At 33.5% G+C, this 23648-nt stretch overlaps 2 protein-coding genes and 2 pseudogenes across 3 annotated transcripts; 3 read left to right on the top strand and 1 right to left on the bottom strand.

Moving 5' to 3' along the window:
• Positions 1-1074: 1074 nt before the first annotated feature.
• LOC140954216 (probable purine permease 10) lies at positions 1075-3317 on the top strand. The gene is made up of 2 exons (XM_073410662.1): positions 1075-1341; positions 1998-3317. The coding sequence occupies exons 1-2, from the start codon at positions 1305-1307 to the stop codon at positions 3116-3118; spliced, it is 1158 nt and encodes a 385-aa protein (XP_073266763.1). The 5' UTR covers positions 1075-1304; the 3' UTR covers positions 3119-3317.
• A 4779-nt stretch (positions 3318-8096) lies between these two features.
• On the top strand, positions 8097-10183 carry LOC118036926 (probable purine permease 10; annotated as a pseudogene).
• Positions 10184-14966: 4783 nt separating this feature from the next.
• On the top strand, positions 14967-16290 carry LOC118036925 (probable purine permease 10; annotated as a pseudogene).
• A 4080-nt stretch (positions 16291-20370) lies between these two features.
• LOC118036923 (UDP-N-acetylglucosamine transferase subunit ALG14) lies at positions 20371-22693 on the bottom strand. Of its 2 annotated transcripts, none has more exons than XM_035042787.2 (6): positions 22458-22693; positions 21622-21888; positions 21405-21547; positions 21033-21176; positions 20896-20955; positions 20371-20801 (listed from the first exon to the last, which is right to left on the bottom strand). In XM_035042787.2, the coding sequence occupies exons 2-6, from the start codon at positions 21797-21799 to the stop codon at positions 20625-20627; spliced, it is 702 nt and encodes a 233-aa protein (XP_034898678.1). In that variant the 5' UTR covers positions 21800-21888; positions 22458-22693; the 3' UTR covers positions 20371-20624. The 2 variants fall into 2 exon arrangements, with proteins under 2 accessions (XP_034898678.1, XP_034898677.1); XM_035042786.2 differs by having other exon boundaries at positions 22474-22693.
• Positions 22694-23648: the final 955 nt, after the last annotated feature.

The raw sequence follows: 23648 nt of genomic DNA, 5'->3' as shown, positions 1-23648 counted from the left end.
TTTCGGTTATTTCAAACGGAATGGAATGGAATTGACAACATTACAGAATACAAGAATGCTAAAGAGAGATCCATACACGTCTCATCTCACTACCCGCAAAACCCATCTCTCTTGTGGATCTTCTTAATTGGCTGTCTTCTTGTCTTCTAGCGCGTTAAATTAATCTGACAAATACTCGAGGTAAATCTTGTCCGAACTCCAACTTTTACGCATATAGCTGGTGTCTGAATATCATGGCTTGCTTCGTTAAAGAACAAAAACCATATGCCATTTTATTTCCAAATTCTATTTGTTTATATTCCGTTCAATTTCTTACCAAAGTAAACAAGAAGACCGTTTATATTTATTTATTTATTTTTCATTTGTTTTGCAAGAATACCACTGAGCTGCCCATTAAAAAGTCCACAAATTCTTGCAATGAGATTTAGAGCATGTTTAGAAATATAATTAAAATTATTTTTTAAAGTGTTTTTTATTTATAAATATATTAAAATGATATATTTTTTTATTTTTTAAAAAATTATTTTTAATATAATACATTAAAATGGTCTAAAAATACTAAAAAATATTAATTTAAAATAAATAAATAAATAAAATAAAAAAATTTAAATTTTTTAAAACACAAAAACAAACAAATAATATATATATATATATATATATACACACATATTGTGCCTGCCTTATGATGTCACAAGAATTATCCCTCAATTTTATAATTTTTTCAGGAGGTTAACAAACCCGTGCTTGTTTGTTTGTGAGTGTCTCACATAATCAAATTATTTAGTAATGTAGAAGACAAATTTTATTATTTTTAATTTATTTATTTTAATTGTAGTATTTATTTTAAGATTTAGTTAATTTTTTAAATTTGACAAGTTCTTTATTAGCAATTTTTAATATTTTATTTTATTTAGTTACCACGTTTGGTAAAATTTTATTTTTTAAGATCTTTATTTAATAAAAAATTATAATAAAATTTTGAAGAAACGTTAAAATAATAAACAATATATAGTATTGGAAGTTTAATAAAGCCATGTCGGGTTGTATATATACATGTATGCAGAAGCACCTTGCATCTACTTTCGTCCCTGTAAGTCACTAATTCCAAGAAAAACATGGGATGACAGATTTATTTACCATATACTGTTACGATCAAAACAAAAGCAACCAAAGATTAATTTAAATGGCATAAATACATTTGCATGCTGCATCTTCATTTCATTTGAAATCTCTCTCTCCCTCCCTCCCTCCCTCTCTCTCTCTCTTCTAAGCTTTATCTTTTCTGGCTTAGCACTACCTTTGACATGGGAGAAGCTCAGGAAGTTCAACTTCGCATCATGGGTGAGTCAGCTCTCTCTAATTCTTGATGTGTAGCACTTTTTATCAAAGAGAATATATATATATATATATATATATATATATATATATATATATATATATATATATATATATATATATATCGCAACTTCATCAATGTTCCTCTGTTTTAACTTCTTTCACAAGTGTATGTATGGGAATTAATAAGGTGGAAAGGTCATGAGGTCTGCAATAAGCCTACATTTAGCAGTAGTACTATTAAGAGAACATAGTCACCATGGAATCATAGGTTATTTATGATGAAAGAAATACGCATCAAATTTCTTCGAAGAGATACAGCAAAGCAAAAGGAGAGTAGGATTCTTTTACATTTTTTGTTATACAGCTAGGCAGCTATACTGGTTTTCCCTGCAAATCTCCAGGTGAAATTCTGCCGGCTAAATCGTCTCCTAGGTAGTCGTTGTAAATTCTCTTTCCATGGAGGAGGCTTTTCAGGGTCTTTGTCTTGGAGATCTTTTTAATAAGTTCCTATGAATCATGTTTTTGTCCTTGCAACAAGGTTTTAGTTTCTTAAGCTCCCAACTTGGGAGATATCGACACGCTCAAATATATTATTTTCAAATACGATCATGTATTCTTGGACAGTAGCTGACTTGTCCGATATCTGTTCTTATTATCAGACCAAGAAGCTAAAGATCAAACAAACTTACCTCAATACACAAGTATCACCGATCAGTGCTCACCGGCTCCACAAACAAGAAACTACAGGCGGTGGATCCGCATGTCAATCTATACAGTCTTTCTCCTAGCTGGACAGTCAGCGGCTACGCTTTTGGGAAGATTGTACTTTGTTAAAGGTGGAAACAGCAAATGGATGGCAACACTAGTGCAGCTTGCAGGCTTTCCGGTTCTTATTCCCTTCTATCTCATCTCAACTACCAGTAAACCAAGCACAAATGATAGCCAAATAAAATCACCATCTGTCACAACACTTGCATTGATTTACGTATCGATTGGACTGCTTGTAGCAGCAGGCTGCTATCTATACACTATTGGACTGCAGTACCTTCCTGTGTCTACTTACACCCTCATCTGTGCATCTCAGTTGGCCTTCAATTCTGTCTTCTCCTTTTTTCTCAATGCACAGAAGTTCACACCATTTATAATCAATTCTCTAGTCCTCCTTACCATCTCCTCTATCCTACTTGTCTTTAATAATGAGTCTTCAGACGGCACTTCTGGAGTCTCCAAAGCAAAATATGCTATTGGTTTCACATGCACTGTTGCTGCTGCCGCGGGGTTTGGACTGGTGCTCCCTTTGACACAGTTCTGCTTCAACAAGGTTATAAGGAGGCAGACATTTAAGGCGGTCCTGGACATGATAATCTATCAACAAATAGTAGCGACTTCTGTTATTGTAGTTGGACTTTTTGCTAGTGGAGACTGGAAGGGTCTAACAAGAGAAATGGATGGGTATAAAATGGGAAAGGTTTCTTACGTGATGAACTTAGTTGGGACTGCCATATCTTGGCAGGTTTGCACGATTGGCTGCGTTGGATTGATTTTTGATGTTTCTTCCTTGTTCTCCAATGCCATAGGTGTTTTGGGATTGCCTATTGTTCCAGTCCTAGCTGTGTTCGTATTCAATGACAAAATGGGTGGTGTGAAGGCAATTTCAATGGTGTTGGCTATCTGGGGTTTCATTTCCTACGCCTATCACCACTATCTAGACGACCGGAATTGCAAGGATGAGAAAAGAAATGCCGATGAGGTTTCTAAAGCTCCCATGCTGGAAAGCTAACTGATGTCTACGATCTATGGGAGCCTGGAAGTTGATCGGTGACAGATTTCCAAGGTTACATACAATTCCGGTGCCTCTGTCATGTCCTAAAATGTAGTTTTCTTCCGTGTAGCAGACCTGTAAAACAGTTAAGCTAGGAGTGCTGTAAAAGAACATGAATGATCAAATTATACGAGCATATTGGAAGGATTGCTGAGTATGAATTGGTTTAGGTCTATCTGCTGGAAACAACGTAAAATGTTAATTGAGTAGCAGGGACTAAAAGATCTTTCACTGAATCTCAGGAGACTAATCACTTATCAGGATTGAATTCGCATGTGGATGTGGATGACCTCTCATAGCAATTTAAAACTGCAAGTGGTGCTGTGTATGAATTGTCATTAATGCTTAGCCATCCCTGCTGACCAGTTGGTCCATTCTGTTAGAATTTGAAACTTCAGTCATAGTTTGAAACCTTGCCTATCCCGGGTTAATCAAGGATCCAGTCGATCTGGGACTGGAATTAGACCAAATTGAAAAAAAAATAAGGAAATGAAAAACTTAGTGTGACCTAATGTGACCCGGCAAAACCTGAATACAAACCCGTTGACTCTTTTTTTTTTTGTTTTCTTATTAAAACAATATTGTTTTGATTTTTTTAAAAAAAATTGACTCGGCCAACCCAATAACCTGATTAAAACCCGAAATCCAAGTATTGAATCAAGCTGGCCACTAGACCGGTCTTATCCACTAGTCAAATGGATAATTGATTTTTCTTGAATCGATTCTAATTTAATCATCGTAGAATCCCTAAATAGATAAAAAAAGATTTTTTGCAGGTAACAATGATAATCTACTTCTGCTTTCACCAAAGAAGGGCAGGTCAAATAGCCAGAATCAGAAAATTAATGACTTTATCCCAAGCCAAACCCGACCTTTAAGCCCACTAGATAAAATAGGACCACATCATTAGCGTCGACTATAAGGAAAAAAATTTCAAAGATATGATGAATTTACTCTTCTTAGTGTGATAGTATATTTACTTTGTAAGTAGTGATTGTCTCCCTAGTGCAACAATATAGTTTATCTTAGGAGGGATTAACATGTTCTTCATAGTACGATTACTCCTTTCTCCAATAATAAGATAGACACTGCATCAATAACAGGGATTGATATGCTCTCCCCATCAATTTTTTCAAAGATAGGATTATTTTAGTATCCCTAGTGTGATAATACATTTACTTTGAAAGTAACAAACATCTTCCTAATCCTACGACGCAGTTTATCTTGGAAGGGATTGACATGTTTTTTCTAATGTGATCGCACCTTTCTCCAAGTATAGGATGAACATTGCATTAGCAATAAGGATGGATACGTTATCCCAAATCAAATCTTTCAAAGATGGGATGAATTTATCATTCCTATTGTGATAGCACATTTACTTTACATGTAACAAACATCTTCTTAGTTCTACAGCACAATTTACCTTTTATGTTGGATCATGAGTTTTTTTTTCTCACCTCTTTGTATTTGTCGTTTTCTTTAAAGTAGACCAAAAAAATAACTAATAGTCTTTTAGTATCATAAAATTTTCCCTAAACATTCAACCCAAGGTGCACTAAGGCCTCAAAGGATGGCCTTGCGAGCTTAGGCTTGCAATGCATGCGTGTCTGGGCCTGAAATCCAAGCCCATATGTTTAGGCTTCGGAGCTCAAACTAGGTTTTTTTTTTGTTTAAATAAAGCAAATGACGCCTGTCTAGAGAAATAACACTTCATTTCTTTATAATCTTTCTTGATCACTAGACTTGTCTTCGATGACTGAAAAACAAGGGTTCAAGATCTTAGCCTCTAAGTAACCAAATTTCAATCATTTTTCACCGATAACATTAAAAAGAAAAAAAAATTCTATGGACCTCTAAAACCTCATTTCAACGAAAAACAATTAATCAATCAAAAAACTCAAAATCAAATAATTTTTTTTAAAAAAAATTGAGACTTAATCTATTTTTTCTGGTATTATTAAAGGTAAAAACAATCTTTATTTTTCATAGACACTAAAATTAAAGTTAATGAGAACTTAGTCACCCCAAAGCTTTATTTTTTTTCTAACTTTTTCAAAAAAAATTTCTTTACTCTCAACCTCCACAAATTAAAACTTGAAGAAAATAAAATTTAAAACCAGCACATAACCTAAAAGAAAAGTGATAAAAAATATATATATAAAAAAATAATAAATTTAAGAGATCAAATAGAACTTTCCCATACCTTTACTGAAAAAGAGTTTGTTTCTTCAATTTTGGTCATTCATCTCTCAATTTATTTTTGACAAAAAAACAAACTCTATTTCATAAAATTTGATTCTTTATTTAATGTTGAAACAGTTAATAACAAATAAAGTGTTAAAACATTTAATGACAAATCAAGTAAGCCAGAGAACAAATCAAAACATACTTCAGAGTAATAAAACCACAAAAATATAAAGTTAATTTACTCAATTGAAAATTGTGCAAAACCACAAAGACCAATTGTTAGGAATGGAAAAAAAAAATTCACAGTAATTTTATTTTTTAAGATCTTTATTTAATAAAAAATTATAATAGAATTTCGAAGAAACGTTAAAATAAAATAAGGTCTTCTCTGCATCTCCGCGGATTTATTGCTTCAACAAATTCACACTTTTCAAGAGTTGTTCTGATGAGCCCTCTTAACACCCAAAAATGCGTGAAATAAATCAACCACGACAAGCATATTTCTTGTCCCAAATAAATTAAGTATAGGAAAGATACTAAATTCTGATTTTATATTTTAAAAATATTTTTTAAAAATTTAAATTTATTTTTATTTTTTTACTTTAAATTAATATTTTTTTTGGTGTTTTCGAATCATTTTAATATAGTGATATCAAAAATAATTTTTTTAAATATATATATATATATGAATGAAGTACCTTCACTTATTTTTTCCACGTACGATATGTTCTTTTCTTCTTATTTTCCTGTTTTCAAATCCCTTTAAAATTAAAATTACATATTAGCAGCATGCATTGATATTCTTAATTAGTGTTTTACAAGGCAAAATGATGCCTTCTTAGATTAAGATTATGTTTGTTTTTGTATTTTAAAAATATTTTAAAAAAAATTTAAATTTTTTTTTATTTTTTATTTACTTCAAATTAATATTTTTTAGTATTTTTAGATTATTTTAATGCACTATATTAAAAATATTTTTTTAAAAAAAAAAAAAAAATATTATTTTAATATATTTTTAAATAAAAAATAACACTTTAAAAAACAATTACAATTAATATACAATAGGATTTGAACCTGATTTTTTTTAAAATAAAGATAAGAATTTGTGGACTTTTTAAGGGGCAGGTCAGTGGTATTCTTGCAAAACAAATGAAAAATAAATAAATAAAACGGTCCACTTGTTTACTTTGGTAAGAAATTGAACTGAAAATAACAAATAGAATTTGGAAATAAAATGGCATATGGTTTTTGTTCTTTAACGAAGCAAGCCATGATATTCAGACACCAGCTATTTGCGTAAAAGTTGGAGTTCTGACAAGATTTACCTCGAGTATTTGTCAGATTAATTTATCGCGCTAGAAGACAAGAAGACAGCCAATTAAGAAGATCCACAAGATAGATGGGTTTTGCGGGAAGTGAGACTGAGACGTGTATGGATCTCTCTTTAGCATTCTTGTATTCTGTGATGATTAAAATTTAATTTTTTATTTAAAATTATTTTAAAAAATAATAATATAAAAATTCTAACTATATAATATAAACAACCTTGTTTATTTTTGCATTTAAAAAAAAATTTAAATTTTTTTTTTTAAATTAATATTTTTTTAGTTTTTTAAATCATTTTAATACGTTGATTTTAAAAAATATTTTTTAAAAAATAAAAAATACTATTTTAAATACATTTCTAAATAAAATATATTTTAAAAAAATACCCAAACTCATACGAAGCCTTAATAATTGAACACCGAAGAGAAGTAATAACATGCATGCATGTAAGCACTATAAGCAAACGACACTTGTCAAGTTGTGGCTGAAGATGAGTTTCCAGTCTCCATGCTGACAGGCGGGCCAGAGGATGCGATTATTTGGGAACTGATCCTCTATGATAGGAAATGATCGCCTTCTACTACTAGTGCTTAAAAACAAAAATAAAATTGATTCTTTATTTAATGTTGAAACAGTTAATAACAAATAAAGTGTTAAAACATTTAATGACAAATCAAGTAAGCCAGAGAACAAATCAAAACATACTTTAGAGTATAAAACCACAAAAATATAAAGTTAATTAACTCAATTGAAAATTGTGCAAACCACAAAGACCAATTGTTAGGAATGGAAAAAAAAAATTCACAGTAATTTTATTTTTTTAAGATCTTTATTTAAATAAAAATTTATAATAGAATTTCGAAGAAACGTTAAAATAAAATAAATCTCCTTATCCAGCTATCTATGCATCATTTAATATCTTTCCCTAATTTGTTTTTTCTAGAAAAAAAAAAATGTATATATACATATATGCGATGCAAATATTTTTTTAGTCTCGGTTTAAAAAGAAAAAATAAAAAAGCAGTTCTGCAAAATGCAATATTATCCTAATCTTTTTTCTATATTATGGGGGAAAAGCCACTCTGTTCTGAGATTAATGAAAGCAAACGAAAGGCCGTAAAGCATCCAGACTGATTACAGATCATGCATCCACCATTCGGAGATTATCAATCAATCCATGAAAGAAGCATATATTATACGATCATGGGGCCTGCCATGCTAATCCTTGACTAGGATGCCTAATGAAAAAAAAAAAAACAGGCAGAAGCACCTTGCATCTACTTTCGTCCCTGTAAGTCACTAATTCCAAAGAAAAACATGGGTTGACAGATTTATTTACCATATACTGTTACGATCAAAACAAAAGCAACCAAAGATTAATTTTAAATGGCATAAATATACATTTGCATGCTGCAACTTCATTTCATTTCATTTCATTTGAAATCTCTCTCTCTCTCTCTCTCTCTCTCTCTCCCTCTCCCCCTCTCTCTCTTCTAAGCTTTATCTTTTCTGGGCTTCTGCACTACTGTGACATGGGAGAAGCTCAGGAAGTTCAACTTCACATCATGGGTGAGTCGGCTCTCTCTAATTCTTGATGTGTAGCACTTTTTATCCAAGAGAGTATATATATCGCAATTTCATCAATGTTCCTCTGTTTTAACTTCTTTCACAAGTGTATGTATGGGAATTAATTAGGTGGAAAGGTCAATAAGCCTATATTTAGCAGTAGAACTACTAAGAGTACATAGTCACCATGGAATCATAGGTTATTTATGATGAAAGAAATACGCATCAAATTTCTTCGAAGAGATACGGCAAAGCAAAAGGAGAGTAGGATTCTTTTACATTTTTTGTTATACAGCTAGGCAGCTATACTGGTTTTCCCTGCAAATCTCCAGGTGAAATTCTGCCGGCGAAAGCTCGTCTCCTAGGTAGTCGTTGTAAATTCTCTTTCCATGGAGGAGGCTTTTCAGGGTCTTTGTCTTGGAGATCTATTTTAATAAGTTCCTATGAATCATGTTTTTGTCCTTGCAACAAGGTTTTAGTTTCTTAAGCTCCCCAACTTGGGAGATATATATCGACACGCTCAAATATATTATTTTCAAATACAATCATGTATTCTTGTACAGTAGCTGACTTGTCCGATATCTGTTCTTATTATCAGACCAAGAAGCTAAAGATCAAACAAACTTACCTCAATATACAAGTATCACCGATCAGTACTGCTCAACGGCTCCACAAACAAGAAACTACAGGCGGTGGATCCGCATGTCAATCTATACAGTCTTTCTCCTAGCTGGACAGTCAGCGGCTATGCTTTTGGGAAGATTGTACTTTGTTAAAGGTGGAAACAGCAAATGGATGGCAACACTAGTGCAACTTGCAGGCTTTCCGGTTCTTTATTCCCTTCGATCTCATCTCAACTACCAGTAAACCAAGCACAAATGATAGCCAAATAAAATCATCACCATCTGTCACAACACTTGCATTGATTTACGTATCGATTGGACTGCTTGCAGCAGCAGACTGCTATCTATACACTATTGGACTGCAGTACCTTCCTGTGTCTACTTACACCCTCATCTGTGCATCTCAGTTGGCCTTCAATTCTGTCTTCTCCTTTTTGCTCAATGCCCAGAAGTTCACACCATTTATAATCAATTCTCTAGTCCTCCTCACCATCTCCTCTATCCTACTTGTCTTTAATAATGAGTCTTCAGACGGCACTTCTGGAGTCTCCAAAGCAAACTATGCTATTGGTTTCATATGCACTGTTGCTGCTTCCGCGGGGTATGGACTGGTGCTCTCTTTGACACAGCTCTGCTTCAACAAGGTTATAAAGAAGCAGACATTTAAGGCGGTCCTGGACATGATAATCTATCAACAAATAGTAGCGACTTCTGTTATTGTAGTTGGACTTTTTGCTAGTGGAGACTGGAAGGGTCTAACAAGAGAAATGGATGGTTATAAAATGGGAAAGGTTTCTTACGTGATGAACTTAGTTGGGACTGCCATATCTTGGCAGGTTTTCTCGATTGGCTGCGTTGGATTGGTTTTTGATGTTTCTTCCTTGTTCTCCAATTCCATAAGTGTTTTGGGATTGCCTATTGTTCCAGTCCTAGCTGTGTTCGTATTCAATGACAAAATGGGTGGTGTGAAGGTAATTTCAATGGTGTTGGCTATCTGGGGTTTCATTTCCTACGCCTATCACCACTATCTAGACGACCGCAATTGCAAGGCTGAGAAAAGAAATGCCGGTGAGGTTTCTAAAGCTCCCATGCTGGAAAGCTAACTGATGTCTACGATCTATGGGAGCCTGGAAGTTGATCGGTGACAGATTTCCATGGTTACATAAATTCGGGTGCCTCTGTCATGTCCTAAAATGTAGTTTTCATCCGTGTAGCAGACCTGTAAAACAGTTAAGAACATGAACGATCAAATTATACGAGCATATTGGAAACAACGTAACATTTTAATTGAGTAGCAGGGACTAAAAGATCTTTCACTGAATCTCAGGAGACTAATCACTTATCAGGATTGAATTCGTATTTGGAAGTGGATGACCTCTCATAGCAATTTAAAACTGCAAGTGGTGCTGTGTATGAATTATCATTAATGCTTAGCCATCCCTGCTGACCAGTTGGTCCATTCTGTTAGAATTTGAACCTTTCGGTCATAGTTTTATAATCCAGCCTAGCCTGATGGATTAACTCGGAACTGGAATCAGACCAAGTTAAAAAAAAAAAAAAATGTAATCACAGTAGATCTTGAATTAATGAACTCTCTCATGTGATTTAGTTCTTGAAAATGATCATTCACAATATAAAAAAAAAATGTTAAGCCACCAATTATTTTAGTGTTTTGGATCGGAAATAATTATCTTTTTGTTTTTAATTAACATATACATAAGTGACAAAAATTAGAAAACTTCATCTATTAGTATTATACATCAACATTGCAAATTGCAAGCAAGTCATATTTCTAGGATTATTTTTAAATTTTTTTATCTAAATGTAGATAAAGAAAAAACAATGTAAGAGTGAGAAACCCAATACAATCCATCATAAAACACATGAGGACTGCTCGTTTATACCTAAAACTAATTGTGTGGTTCTATGTAAGAGCTAATAGCCAATAAAAATCAAACAACATCCTCCTGTTGAGTACGGGTTCTTTATTATTAATTGTTAAAATAGAAAATTAAACACAGTTAGAGCCACACATAACCAACTCAGTCACAATTATTCTTAATTTCAACGTTATCACTTCACTGTACTCATGGCTAGAAATTCATTTAATTTGTATGATCTTTTTGCTTTGACAATGATCCAACCTTGACCAATTAAAAAAAAAGGATAGCTTTTCAGGGACTCGTCTAAAACCGACATGGAATTTAGTTTCAATTAATTAATTAATACACTAGCTGGCTTGAAAATATCCTTATAGGCAAACCAACCGGAGTTATTGATTTATTTTTGGGATTATGTTCGTGATGATGGTTTAAAATAATTTTTATTTATAAATGTATTAAAATGAAATTTTTTTATATTATAAAAATTATTTTTAATATTAGAGCATTAAAATAATATAAAACAAATTTATTTTAAATAAAATTAATTCAATTTTTTAAAAACACGAATTCATCTCAAGTTTTGTGGTTGGAAAGTTTTATTTTGTAAAATTTTATATATTTTTTTAATTATTTTTTTGTTATTTTTAAATGATTTTAATATATTAATATTAAAAATAAAAAATATTTTTTAAAAAAAATCATTATCAAAACTGGCGGCCTAACTAAGCATCCTTGACTACTTGTATTCGTCGACGATGGGACACAACAGATCAACAAGTGGCCGGGTGGGTATTATTTTTTTTCCTTCTTTCAAATCAAATTAAAAGCATGCATCCACATCGGGACCATTAATTTTGGCCTGAATGTCTAACAAGCAGTTGATTTGGTCGTAGCTAGTGTAGAAGGCCATCATTTCCCGTCATAGAGGATCAGCTCCCAAATAATCGCATCCTCAGGACCGCCTGTCAGGTCAGCATGGAGACTTGAAACTCATCTTCAGCCACAACTTGACAAGTGTCGTTTGCTTATAGTGCTTACATGCATGTATGTTAATGCTTCTCTTCCAGTGTTCAATTACTAGGTAGTAGGGGTGTTCAAAAAAACCGACCAACCGATTAAACCGAGAAAACCGAGAAAAAATTAACCGAAAAACCGAATCGATAAAAAAACCGAATAAACCGATTAAAAATTTTAAAAAAACCACCCGGTCCGGTTCGGTTCCGGTTTTAAAAAGCTTAAACTGATTGAACCGGACTAAACCGAACCCCCCTTCCTTTTGGACGCATTTCAACAATTTAATTGACTTATTTCAACAATTTAATCCGCCGGCTCCCCCTCCAATACTTTTCCAGCCCACTCACCATCCCCCTTCCCTTTTCCCCAAAACATTTCACCCCACTCACCATCTCCCTTCCCTTTTCCCCAAAACATTTCACCCCACTCACCCTCCCCCTTCCCTTTTCCCCAAAATCTTTTCAGCCCACTCACCCTTCCCCTTCCCTTTTCCCCAAAAGTTTTCTTTTATTTTATTAGTTTCGGTTTTTCTGGTTTTTAAGGCTAAAAAACCGACCCGAACCGAACAAAACCGGTTCGGTTTGAACCGGTTTTCGGTTCGGTTCGGGTTATATTAACAAGAAATGGTATTTTCCGGTTCGGTTGAATTTTTATGTTAAAACCGGACCGAACTGGACCGTGAACACCCTTACTAGGTAGGGTATGAGCTGTCTGATAGTGTAGTTATGGATATTTTTTATTTAAAATATATTAAAATTAATGTATTAAAATGATTAAAAAACTAAAAAAATATTAATTTAAAATAAATAAATAAACAAAAAAAATTAATTTTTTTAAAATATTTTTAAAATGCAAAAAGAAACAAGATTGTTTATATTACATAAGTAGAATTGTTATATCGTTATTTTTTAAAATAATTTTAATAATTTTAAATAAAAAAATAAATTTTAATCATCACAGAATAGAGAATGCTAAAGAGAGATCCATACACGTCTCATCTCACTTCCCGCAAAACCCATCTCTCTTGTGGATCTTCTTAATTGGATGTCTTCTTGTCTTCTAGCGCGTTGAATTAATCTGACAAATACTCGAGGTAAATCTTGTCCGAGCTCCAACTTTTACGCAAATAGCTGGTGTCTGAATATCATGGCTTGCTTCGTTAAAGAACCAAAAAACCATATGCCATTTTATTTCCAAATTCTATTTCGTTATATTTAAATTTAAATTTTTAAAAAAATATTTTTTAAAAAACATAAAAACAAACAAAACCTTAATCTAAAAGCGCATCATTTTCCCTTGTAAAACACTAATTAAGAAGATCAATGCATGCTGCTAATATGTAATTTGAATTTTAAAGGGATTTGAAAAAGGAAAAAAAGAAGAAAAGAACATATCGTACGTGGGAAAAATAAGTGAAAGTTGCTATATATATTGAGCCAAGAAATATATATTGTCGTCGTGGTTGATTTATTTGGGACAAGAAATATTTTTAAAATATAAAATCATAATTTAGTATCTTTCCTATACTTGATTTATTTGGGACAAGAAATATGCTTGTCGTCGTGGTTGATTTATTTCACGCATTTTGGGTGTTAAGAGGGCTCATCAGAACAATTCTTGAAAAGTTGTGAATTTGTTGAAGCAATATATATATTGTGTCTGCCCTTATGATGTGACAAGAATTATCCCTCAATTTTATAATTTTTTGAGGGGGTTAACAAACCCGTGCTTGTTTGTGAGTGTCTCACATAATCAAATTATTTAGTAATGTAGAAGACAAATTTTATTATTTTTAATTTATTTATTTTAATTGTAGTATTTATTTTAAGATGTAGTTAATTTTTAAATTTGACAAGTTCTTTATTAGCAATTTTAATATTTTATTTTATTTAGTTACCACGTTTGGTAAAATTTTTTTTTTTAAGATCTTTATTTAATAAAAAAATTATAATAAAATTTTGAAGAAACGTTAAAATAATAAACAATATATAGTTTTGGAAGTTTAATAAAGCCATGTCGGGTTGTATATATACATATATGCGATGCAAATATTTTTTTAGTCTCGGTTAAAAAAGAAAAAAAAGAAAAAAAAAAAAAAGCAGTTCTGCAAAATGCAATATTAACCTAATCTTTTTTATATATTATGGGGAAAAGGCCACTCTGTTCTGAGATGAATGAAAGCAAACGAAAGGCCCTCAAGCATCCAGACTGATTACAGATCATGCATCCACCATTCGGAGATTATCAATCAATCCATAAAAGAAGCATATATAATACGATCATGGGGCCTGCCATGCCAATCCTTGACTAGGATGCCTAATGAAAAAAAAAAAAAAAAAAATACAGGCAGAAGCACCTTGCATCTACTTTCGTCCCTGTAAGTCACTAATTCGAAGAAAAACATGGGATGACAGATTTATTTACCATATACTGTTACGATCAAAACAAAAGCAACCAAAGATTAATTTAAATGGCATAAATACATTTGCAAGCTGCATCTTCATTTCATTTGAAATCTCTCTCTCTCTCCCTCCCTCTCTCTCTCTCTCTGTTCTAAGCTTTATCTTTTGTGGCTTCTGCACTACCTTTGACATGGGAGAAGCTCAGGAAGTTCAACTTCGCATCATGGGTGAGTCAGCTCTCTCTAATTCTTGATGTGTAGCACTTTTTATCAAAGAGAATATATATATATATCGCAACTTCATCAATGTTCCTCTGTTTTAACTTCTTTCACAAGTGTATGTATGGGAATTAATAAGGTGGAAAGGTCATGAGGTCTGCAATAAGCCTACATTTAGCAGTAGTACTATTAAGAGAACATAGTCACCATGGAATCATAGGTTATTTATGATGAAAGAAATACGCATCAAATTTCTTCGAAGAGATACAGCAAAGCAAAAGGAGAGTAGGATTCTTTTACATTTTTTGTTATACAGCTAGGCAGCTATACTGGTTTTCCCTGCAAATCTCCAGGTGAAATTCTGCCGGCTAAATCGTCTCCTAGGTAGTCGTTGTAAATTCTCTTTCCATGGAGGAGGCTTTTCAGGGTCTTTGTCTTGGAGATCTTTTTAATAAGTTCCTATGAATCATGTTTTTGTCCTTGCAACAAGGTTTTAGTTTTTTAAGCTCCCAACTTGGGAGATATATATCGACACGCTCAAATATATTATTTTCAAATACGATCATGTATTCTTGTACAGTAGCTGACTTGTCCGATATCTGTTCTTATTATCAGACCAAGAAGCTAAAGATCAAACAAACTTACCTCAATATACAAGTATCACCGATCAGTACTGCTCAACGGCTCCACAAACAAGAAACTACAGGCGGTGGATCCGCTTGTCAATCTATACAGTCTTTCTCCTAGCTGGACAGTCAGCGGCTATGCTTTTGGGAAGATTGTACTTTGTTAAAGGTGGAAACAGCAAATGGATGGCAACACTAGTGCAACTTGCAGGCTTTCCGGTTCTTATTCCCTTCTATCTCATCTCAACTACCAGTAAACCAAGCACAAATGATAGCCAAATAAAATCATCACCATCTGTCACAACACTTGCATTGATTTACGTATCGATTGGACTGCTTGTAGCAGCAGACTGCTATCTATACACTATTGGACTGCAGTACCTTCCGTGTCTACTTACACCCTCATCTGTGCATCTCAGTTGGCCTTCAATTCTGTCTTCTCCTTTTTGCTCAATGCACAGAAGTTCACACCATTTATAATCAATTCTCTAGTCCTCCTTACCATCTCCTCTATCCTACTTGTCTTTAATAATGAGTCTTCAGACGGCACTTCTGGAGTCTCCAAAGCAAAGTATGCTATTGGTTTCATATGCACTGTTGCTGCTTCCGCGGGGTATGGACTGGTGCTCTCTTTGACACAGCTCTGCTTCAACAAGGTTATAAAGAAGCAGACATTTAAGGCAGTCCTGGACATGATAATCTATCAACAAATAGTAGCGACTTCTGTTATTGTAGTTGGACTTTTTGCTAGTGGAGACTGGAAGGGTTTAACAAGAGAAATGGATGGTTATAAAATGGGAAAGGTTTCTTACGTGATGAACTTAGTTGGGACTGCCATATCTTGGCAGGTTTTCGCGATTGGCTGCATTGGATTGGTTTTTGATGTTTCTTCCTTGTTCTCCAATTCCATAAGTGTTTTGGGATTGCCTATTGTTCCAGTCCTAGCTGTGTTCGTATTCAATGACAAAATGGGTGGTGTGAAGGTAATTTCAATGGTGTTGGCTATCTGGGGTTTCATTTCCTACGCCTATCACCACTATCTAGACGACCGGAATTGCAAGGATGAGAAAAGAAATGCCGATGAGGTCTCTAAAGCTCCCATGCTGGAAAGCTAACTCATGTCTACGATCTATGGGAGCCTGGAAGTTGACCGGTGACAGATTTCCATGGTTACATACAATTCGGGTGCCTCTGTCATGTCCTAAAATGTAGTTTTCTTCCGTGTACGTAGCAGACCTGTAAAACAGTTTAGCTAGGAGTGCTGTAAAAGAACATGAATGATCAAATTATAGCGATTGCAGGTCTATCTGCTGGAAACAACGTAAAATGTTAATTGAGTAGCAGGGACTAAAAGATCTTTCACTGAATCTCAGGAGACTAATCACTTGTGATCAGGATTGAATTCGCATGTGGATGTGGATGACCTCTCATAGCAATAAAAAACTGCAAGTGGTGCCGTGTATGAATTGTCATTAATGCTTAGCCATCCCTGCTGACCAGTTGTCCATTCTGTTAGAATTTGAACCCTTTCAGTAATAGTTTTATAATCCAGCTTGGCCTGATGGGATTCATCCCGGAATCCAATACAAGACTGGAATCAGACCAGATTAAAGAAAAAATAGAAAATAAAAAAAAAACTAGTGTGACCTGGCGGGACCCAACAAAACCTGTTGCAAACCCGTCAATTTTTTTATTTTTTTTTTTTTTTTTTTATTAAAACAAATCATTTTTTTTTTTAAAAAAAAATTAACTCAGCCAATCTAATAACCCAATTAAAACCTAAAATTCAAGTATTGAATCAGACCAGACCGACTACTGGACCAGTCTTAAAACTATGCTTCCAGTTCTTTCCTTAAGGCTTACCATTCGAATCTGGACATAGATTGGCCATAAGATGTGCGAAAGTAAAAGTATGTTAATAAACTACATAGCTTTTGGACTACGTGGAAGTAGATGCTTTTCTGACATGGTAATTCGGCCCATGGATATTTGAGAGAATGAACGAGTGTATAAATTCATAAGATGAACTGAAACTTTGTTATCCTTGAATTTGATTTTGCTCTTCAAAGTTCAAAGAGGTGAGTTTTATTATTTTGTGCTTGATTGACAACCCTTCCAAGTTCCAACATTTATAGCTGAACAGTGCTTTAATGTGTGTGCCCTTATCTTATCTAAACTTCTCCTTGTTTATGCATATCCCGAATGACATCAATGTTTTTTCCATTTACATTCAACGTATTGCATGATCAATCCACCTGTTTTTTAATCTTAGCTCTGCAAGCTCATTACGTGTTAGAAAATTTTGTTTCAATACATGGTTAATCTTCATATTTGAAATCAAATTGAAAACAAGATATATTCTGATAAATCGGTATTTATTATTTTTTGTTTGTTTGTTTATTTGTTTTGAACTGCTCTCTAATAAGTTGACTATGAGAAGGTTAAGACCATAATTCTTGGGCTTAGCCAAGTGTTGAGCCCAGACACCTATGAATTTAACAAATTATCAAACTCATCGTCTATGAACACAGCCAAACGCTTAGCCTAGACGCCTATAAGACTAGTGAGTAGCCAAATTCATTATCCCTGGATGCAACCAAGCGCTGACCCTAGATGAGATTGTAGATCATATATATTTTATCTTGATGGGACAGATCAACCTTTTTCCTTATAAGAAAAAGAAGAACATAAGGGGCTATAAAAGGAGGAAACAAAGATGCTCATGCTAGGTTTAATTTTTTCTCTCTGCTTTAACAATAGCAATTCTATCGTAATAGAAAAATCCTTAGTCAAATGGATAATTGATTTTTCTTGAATCAATTCTAATTTAATCATCGTAGAGTCCCTAAATAGATAAAAGGAGATTTTTTGCAAGTAACAATGATAATCTACTTCTGCTTTCGCCAAAGAAGGGCAGGTCAAATAGTCAGAATAAAAAAATTAATGACTTTATCCTAAGCCAAACCCGACCTTCAAGCCCACTAGATAAAATAGGACCACATCATTAGCGTCGACTATAAGGAAAAAAATTTCAAAGATATGATGAATTTACTCTTCTTAGTGTGATAGTACTTTTACTTTGTAAGTAGTGATTGTCTCCCTAGTGCAACGATATAGTTTATTTTAGGAGGGATTAACATGTTCTTCATAGTACGATCACTCCTTTCTCCAATGATGAGATAGACACTGCATCAATAATAGGGATGGATATGCTCTCCCCATCAATTTTTTCAAAGATGGGATTATTTTAGTATCCCTAGTGTGATAACACATTTACTTTGAAAGTAACAAACATCTCTCTAATCCTACGACGCAATTTATCTTGGAAGGAATTGACATGTTCTTTCTAATGTGATCGCACATTTCTCCAAGTATAGGATGGACATTGCATTAGCAACAAGGATGAATATGTTATCCCAAATCAAATCTTTCAAAGATGGGATGAATTTATTCTTTCTATTGTGATAGCACATTTACTTTACATGTAATGAACATCTTCCTAGTTCTAAGCACAATTTACCTTTTATGTTGGATCATGAGTTTTTTTTTCTCTCACCTCTTTGTGTTTGTTGTTTTCTTTAAAGTAGACCCAAAAAATAACTAATAGTCTTTTAGTATCATAAAATTTTTCCTAAACATTCAACCCAAGGTGCATTAAGGCCTCAAAGGATGGCCTGTGAGCTTAGGCTTGCAATGCATGCGTGTTTAGGCCGAAATCCAAGCCCATATGTTTGGGCTTGGAAGCCCAAACTAGTTTTTTTTTTTTTTTTTTAAATAAAGCAGATAACGCCTATCTAGAGAAATAACACGTCATTTCTCTGCAACCTTTCTCGATAACTAGACTTGTCTTCGATGACTGAAAAACCAGGGTCCAAGATCTTAGCCTCTAAATAACCAAATTTCAATCATTTTTCATCGATAACATTAAAAAGAAAAAAAAATTCTAAGGACCTCTAAAACCTCATTTCCAATGAAAAAAAGTTAATTAATCAAAAAACTCAAAATCAAATAATTTTTTTTAAAACGGTCTACTTTTTCTGGTATTATTAAAGGTAAAAACCATCTTTACTTTTCATAAACACTAAAATTAAAGTTATTGATGATCGAAACTCAATCACCTAAAAGCTTTATTTTTTTTGTAACTTTTTCAAAACTTTTTCTTTACTCTCAACCTCCACAAATAAAACTAAAACGTGATGAAAATAAAATTTAAAATCAGTATATAACCAAAAAGAAAAGTGATAAAATATGAAAAATAATAATAATAAATTTAAGAGATCAAATAGAACTTTCCCATACCTTTTGTGAAAAAGAGTTGTTTCTTCAATTTTGGTCATTCATCTCTCAATTTATTTTTGACAAAAAAACCAACTCTATTTCATAAAATTGATTCTTTATTTAATGTTGAAACAGTTAATAACAAGTAAAGTGTTAAAACATTTAATGACAAATCAAGTAAGCCAGAGAACAAATCAAAACATATTTCAGAGTATAAAAGCACAAAAATATAAAGTTAATTAACTAAATTTGAAAATTGTGCAAACCACAAAGACCAAGTGTTAGGAATGGGAAAAAAAAATTCAGTCATTTGTGCACAGTGAGGAGTTGTAGTTTATTTAACAATAACAATATATAATTATATAATAATTAAATGTTGGCTGACGTCCAACAGCCCAACCGCAAACTCTAAAATCTCATGGATATATGACATGGCAATATTTGACATGCATCTTCCATCTAAAGCTGCCTCAGGACAGCTTCTCCCGTCCAAAACATTTCCCTTAAAAACATAAGATCACTTGTGTTGTATCCAGCTGGTGATGCATACAGTTTTTGTCAGCAGCTATACTATTGGGAAGAATGTACTCCAGCAAGGGCACAAAGAGTATATTGATGGCAGCTCCTGCTCATTCCTTGCTTGCTCCCAACTGGAAAATCCCACAATAAACAGCATCCACCAAAGAAAAAAGAAACAGCCATCTATCTACCTCCGATTGTTTGCACATGCCTCTTTTGATCTATTCTTAGCTGCAAGCACCATGAAGTGCTGGATTGGGCCATGCACATTCCAGATGCCCTTCAAAATTTTCCCCAAGTCCTCCATTATCAAACATTCACTCCTATAACAAATTTTGTTCTCCTAGTCACTATCTCCTCCATTTCATAAATAAGGCATGAGAAACAGCTAGCAAATGTATATTCCAAACAATTATTGTGTTAAAAAAGTACACCAAAAGAGAGTTAGAATTGTACCAAACAAGTGACGAAGAGATGTTTAGGCAGTAAAATGACCAGCTCATAGCATAGTGGCGAAGAGATGCTCTTCACATGCTGGCAAATCATGTTCATACCTTACATCACTCTCGCATATGAATTTGTATATGTATATATTATATATCTATGCAATAAGAGCTTCACAAAAGCAACACTCTTCCCCTCCCTTGCTCTCCCTGTTATGGACATCCATAAAACAAATAGATCTCCTTCTCACATGTAATTCAAGCTGGAGACTACGAACTACAGGTTGAATACCACTCAAAAGAAAACTTCAAAATGTAGATTACAGTGCAAAAACATGGAGGCTTAATATGTACTCATGTAACTGGTAAAATCAATGAACTACATGAGACAGCCAACATAATGAGCTCGTGGATATTTTTTCTGTAGTTGTGGCCATTGTACAAAAAACTGATCAGCTATCCGCAACTTGTAAAGAAGCAAACCACTTAAAGAGAGCTTCCTCACTCTCGCTATGCTCTCAACATAAAAAACAGATGACCACCTAACCCCCACCATCTGCAGGTCAAATGATATGGTATTACAATTAACTCCAACACGATATTAGAGAAACACAACACAAAGACTAAGGGCTGAGAAAGAAGACATATACCTTGAACAAGAATGAAATTACACAAAGAGGAACACAAGTACCAGGGCCATTGCATAGAACCTGAGGAATGTCAGTGGCACTTAATTTAGGAATTTCTTTAGAAACAGAAACGACTAGAAAAAGAATAGAAATTTTACCACTTGAGGTCTGATTCGAATCATTAGCCATAATGCATGAACCAAAGCTAGGAAAGTTGTTCCAATAGAGGTTATGTATGACTGACCAACTTCCCTACTTCTGTAAATTTGCAGGAATTGAGTAGAGCCTCCCTTACCCCCATTCTGCAACAACAAGTTAAAAACCACTTCAAATTAGTATAAATCCAAAATATACCATTCACAATTATTTTTTCCTTTTCAATTAAAACCACTCACAATTAAAATAAAAGATAAAAGCAACATTAAGCCTAACTCATAAAGCCAAGAATTCAATTCGACCTAAGTTCCACATTTTATACCGAGAAAACCAAAATGAGAAAAGTTAAAAAGAGAATAATTTGATGAACCTACCAGATTAAAAACATTTTCCTCCAAAAGATGAGCTTTTTGTAAACTCATATTATCAGTAGCAGCAGCCACATAAAACCTAGGACAAAACCTATCTTTTTGCAGCAGCACATTCAACACATTAATCATCTCCGCCGTGTGTCCTCCTATAATTGACAGCAATAATAATTAATTAACATAGCTGAAAAATATTACAGTTAAAAGAATTTGTTTGAGTTACCTGATCCCAAAACAATTAAAGTGCTGAGTGGTTTTGGGGATTTTGAGGGACGCAAGGGCTTTCCTGATTGACATAGAATGTAGAGAATGCGGGTAATTGCAATCAAAACAGCACTGACTGTGAGGGTGATGATGGAAGGAGTAAAGAGACAACAATTGTCATCGTGTTGGTTCTCCATTTTCCAAATACAACTTCTAAATGTTGCCGAGGATGGAATATTGATTGAACTCCAAGAATATCTTTTACCAAACTGCTTATGAATTATTTCTGAAAAAAAAGAACACAAAATCAAGATCAACCAACAACAAGAACTCAAGCCTGATCTCCCTTTTCTTTTTTCAACTCAAATCTGATCTCAAGAATCCCAAAATCACAGCCAAAATGAACAACTAAGAATTACCCAAAACTTCATTCAACAAATCTACAAATGGGTTTAAAAAATAAACAGAAATAAGAATTGGGTTTCTCTCTAAAAGTCACTCAATGAAGAACACAAATTAGTTTTTGGATAAATTTCACCGATTTAAGCAGTAGAGCAGATTATCTTTTACAGATGGCAGCTTTTTCGTCAACTCTATTGCTGCCAATGGATTGTTCATTCTACAGCTTGCATCATCTTAACAAAAGTCATAGCATTCAGTCATACAAATATATATTTTTCATTGTTCTACTACTTTGTAATTGGCACACATGAAAGTTGATTCAAAAGGCATTAAAAGTTACAAACTGAAATTGACAGACAAATAAACCCTGGAAATTAAAATTTGTTGTTTACAGACAGACATGTGTATAGGAGGGATGTGGAGAGAGAAGGAAAGTGAAAAGAAAAAAAATACCATAATGGGTACTTACAAAGCCCTCACTAAAAATTGCCTCGATTCCTTGCTTCTAAAGAAACATTCGCGCGCAGTTGCTGGCTGGATGGCTTCTGGGGGTGGCCGCCTGGCCGATCGATGTAACTCAGACCAGAATTTAGCGAAAAGAACAAAGAGATTGAGACGCCAGGGAGTGAGGGCAGAGAGTCGGACTTGGGAAAACAAGGAGACAATGAGCTGCTAATCGTTTCATGTTTATAATTGTATTTTATAACCCAAACGGTATATATAGTCATTCCAATCAGTTTTTTTTTTATTATTATTTTAACTCACATGTAAATTTAAAAATTAAAAAAAAAAACAATTACACGTTACAAAAAAAATCTAATATGTATTTACTTTTTTATTAGTCTTAATAGTTATATGCGACTAGCTAAAAAAAATTAATCTAGATGTAGTAACCCAAAAATATTCAAACTTTATTCACATAATTATTTTACAACTCATAATTAAATACAATTATTCACATACATAACATTTTATTAAAATTAAAATAACTATATCTAATCATTTATTCATAATTCTTATAATATTATATCATACAGTCTAACTATTTGTAAAATCACCTCAACTCATGGACAAATCTACACCACCACCTCAACTTGTTCAATTAAAAAATGGGTTTATAGCACCCATATAAGAGTTAGTATCAATATCAACATAACTCATAAACAAGCCTAGGACATTCTAATATAAACTAGTATTCCTAACACTTTCACAATAGCGATCTTATCTTTTATTAATGTCACTTCGAGACATTTAACTTTCTCAATATCTTAAAGTCCACCACGAAACAAATTGAGTGTGATGTTGGTCATGACACATCTCATCCAGAGTTTTGAAACCCGGCCCGGTAGCCGACCCGACTTAAGGCCCGGGTCATAGGTTTTTCTCAAGTCATTGGATTTTAACCGGGTCACCTAGGTCAACCCTATTTTTTGTATAAATCAAAATAATGTCGTTTTGATAAAAAAAAAAAAAAAATTATCAACGAGTTACAACCGGCCAGGTCAACCGGGTCACACCGGGTCACACCGGGTTGTGACTTCCCCTATTTTTTCTTAAACCCGGCTCGGTTCCAGCCCCGAGTCAACCGGGTCCTGAAACGACCCACAGGGCTGGGTTTCAAAATTATGATCTCATATCATTGAT

This window comes from Populus alba, chromosome 1 (genome assembly GCF_005239225.2).
Source record: "Populus alba chromosome 1, ASM523922v2, whole genome shotgun sequence".
Lineage (NCBI taxonomy): Eukaryota > Viridiplantae > Streptophyta > Magnoliopsida > Malpighiales > Salicaceae > Populus > Populus alba.
Note: the sequence above shows the minus strand (reverse complement) of the source record. Positions and strands in the feature narration are given on the sequence as shown.

Bases quoted from the DNA above. Each gene is read 5' to 3' on its own strand.
- LOC140954216 (XM_073410662.1), top strand. From the start codon at position 1,305: ATGGGAGAAGCTCAGGAAGTTCAACTTCGCATCATGG. The intron at 1,342-1,997 runs GTGAGTCAGCTC...TCTTATTATCAG, and splicing joins AGTTCAACTTCGCATCATGG to ACCAAGAAGCTAAAGATCAA.
- LOC118036923 (XM_035042787.2), bottom strand. From the start codon at position 21,799: ATGGAGAACCAACACGATGACAATTGTTGTCTCTTTACTCCTTCCATC. The intron at 21,177-21,404 runs GTAGGTTCATCA...TTGTTGTTGCAG, and splicing joins AGGAAAATGTTTTTAATCTG to AATGGGGGTAAGGGAGGCTC. The intron at 20,956-21,032 runs GTAAAATTTCTA...GACATTCCTCAG, and splicing joins TTCGAATCAGACCTCAAGTG to GTTCTATGCAATGGCCCTGG.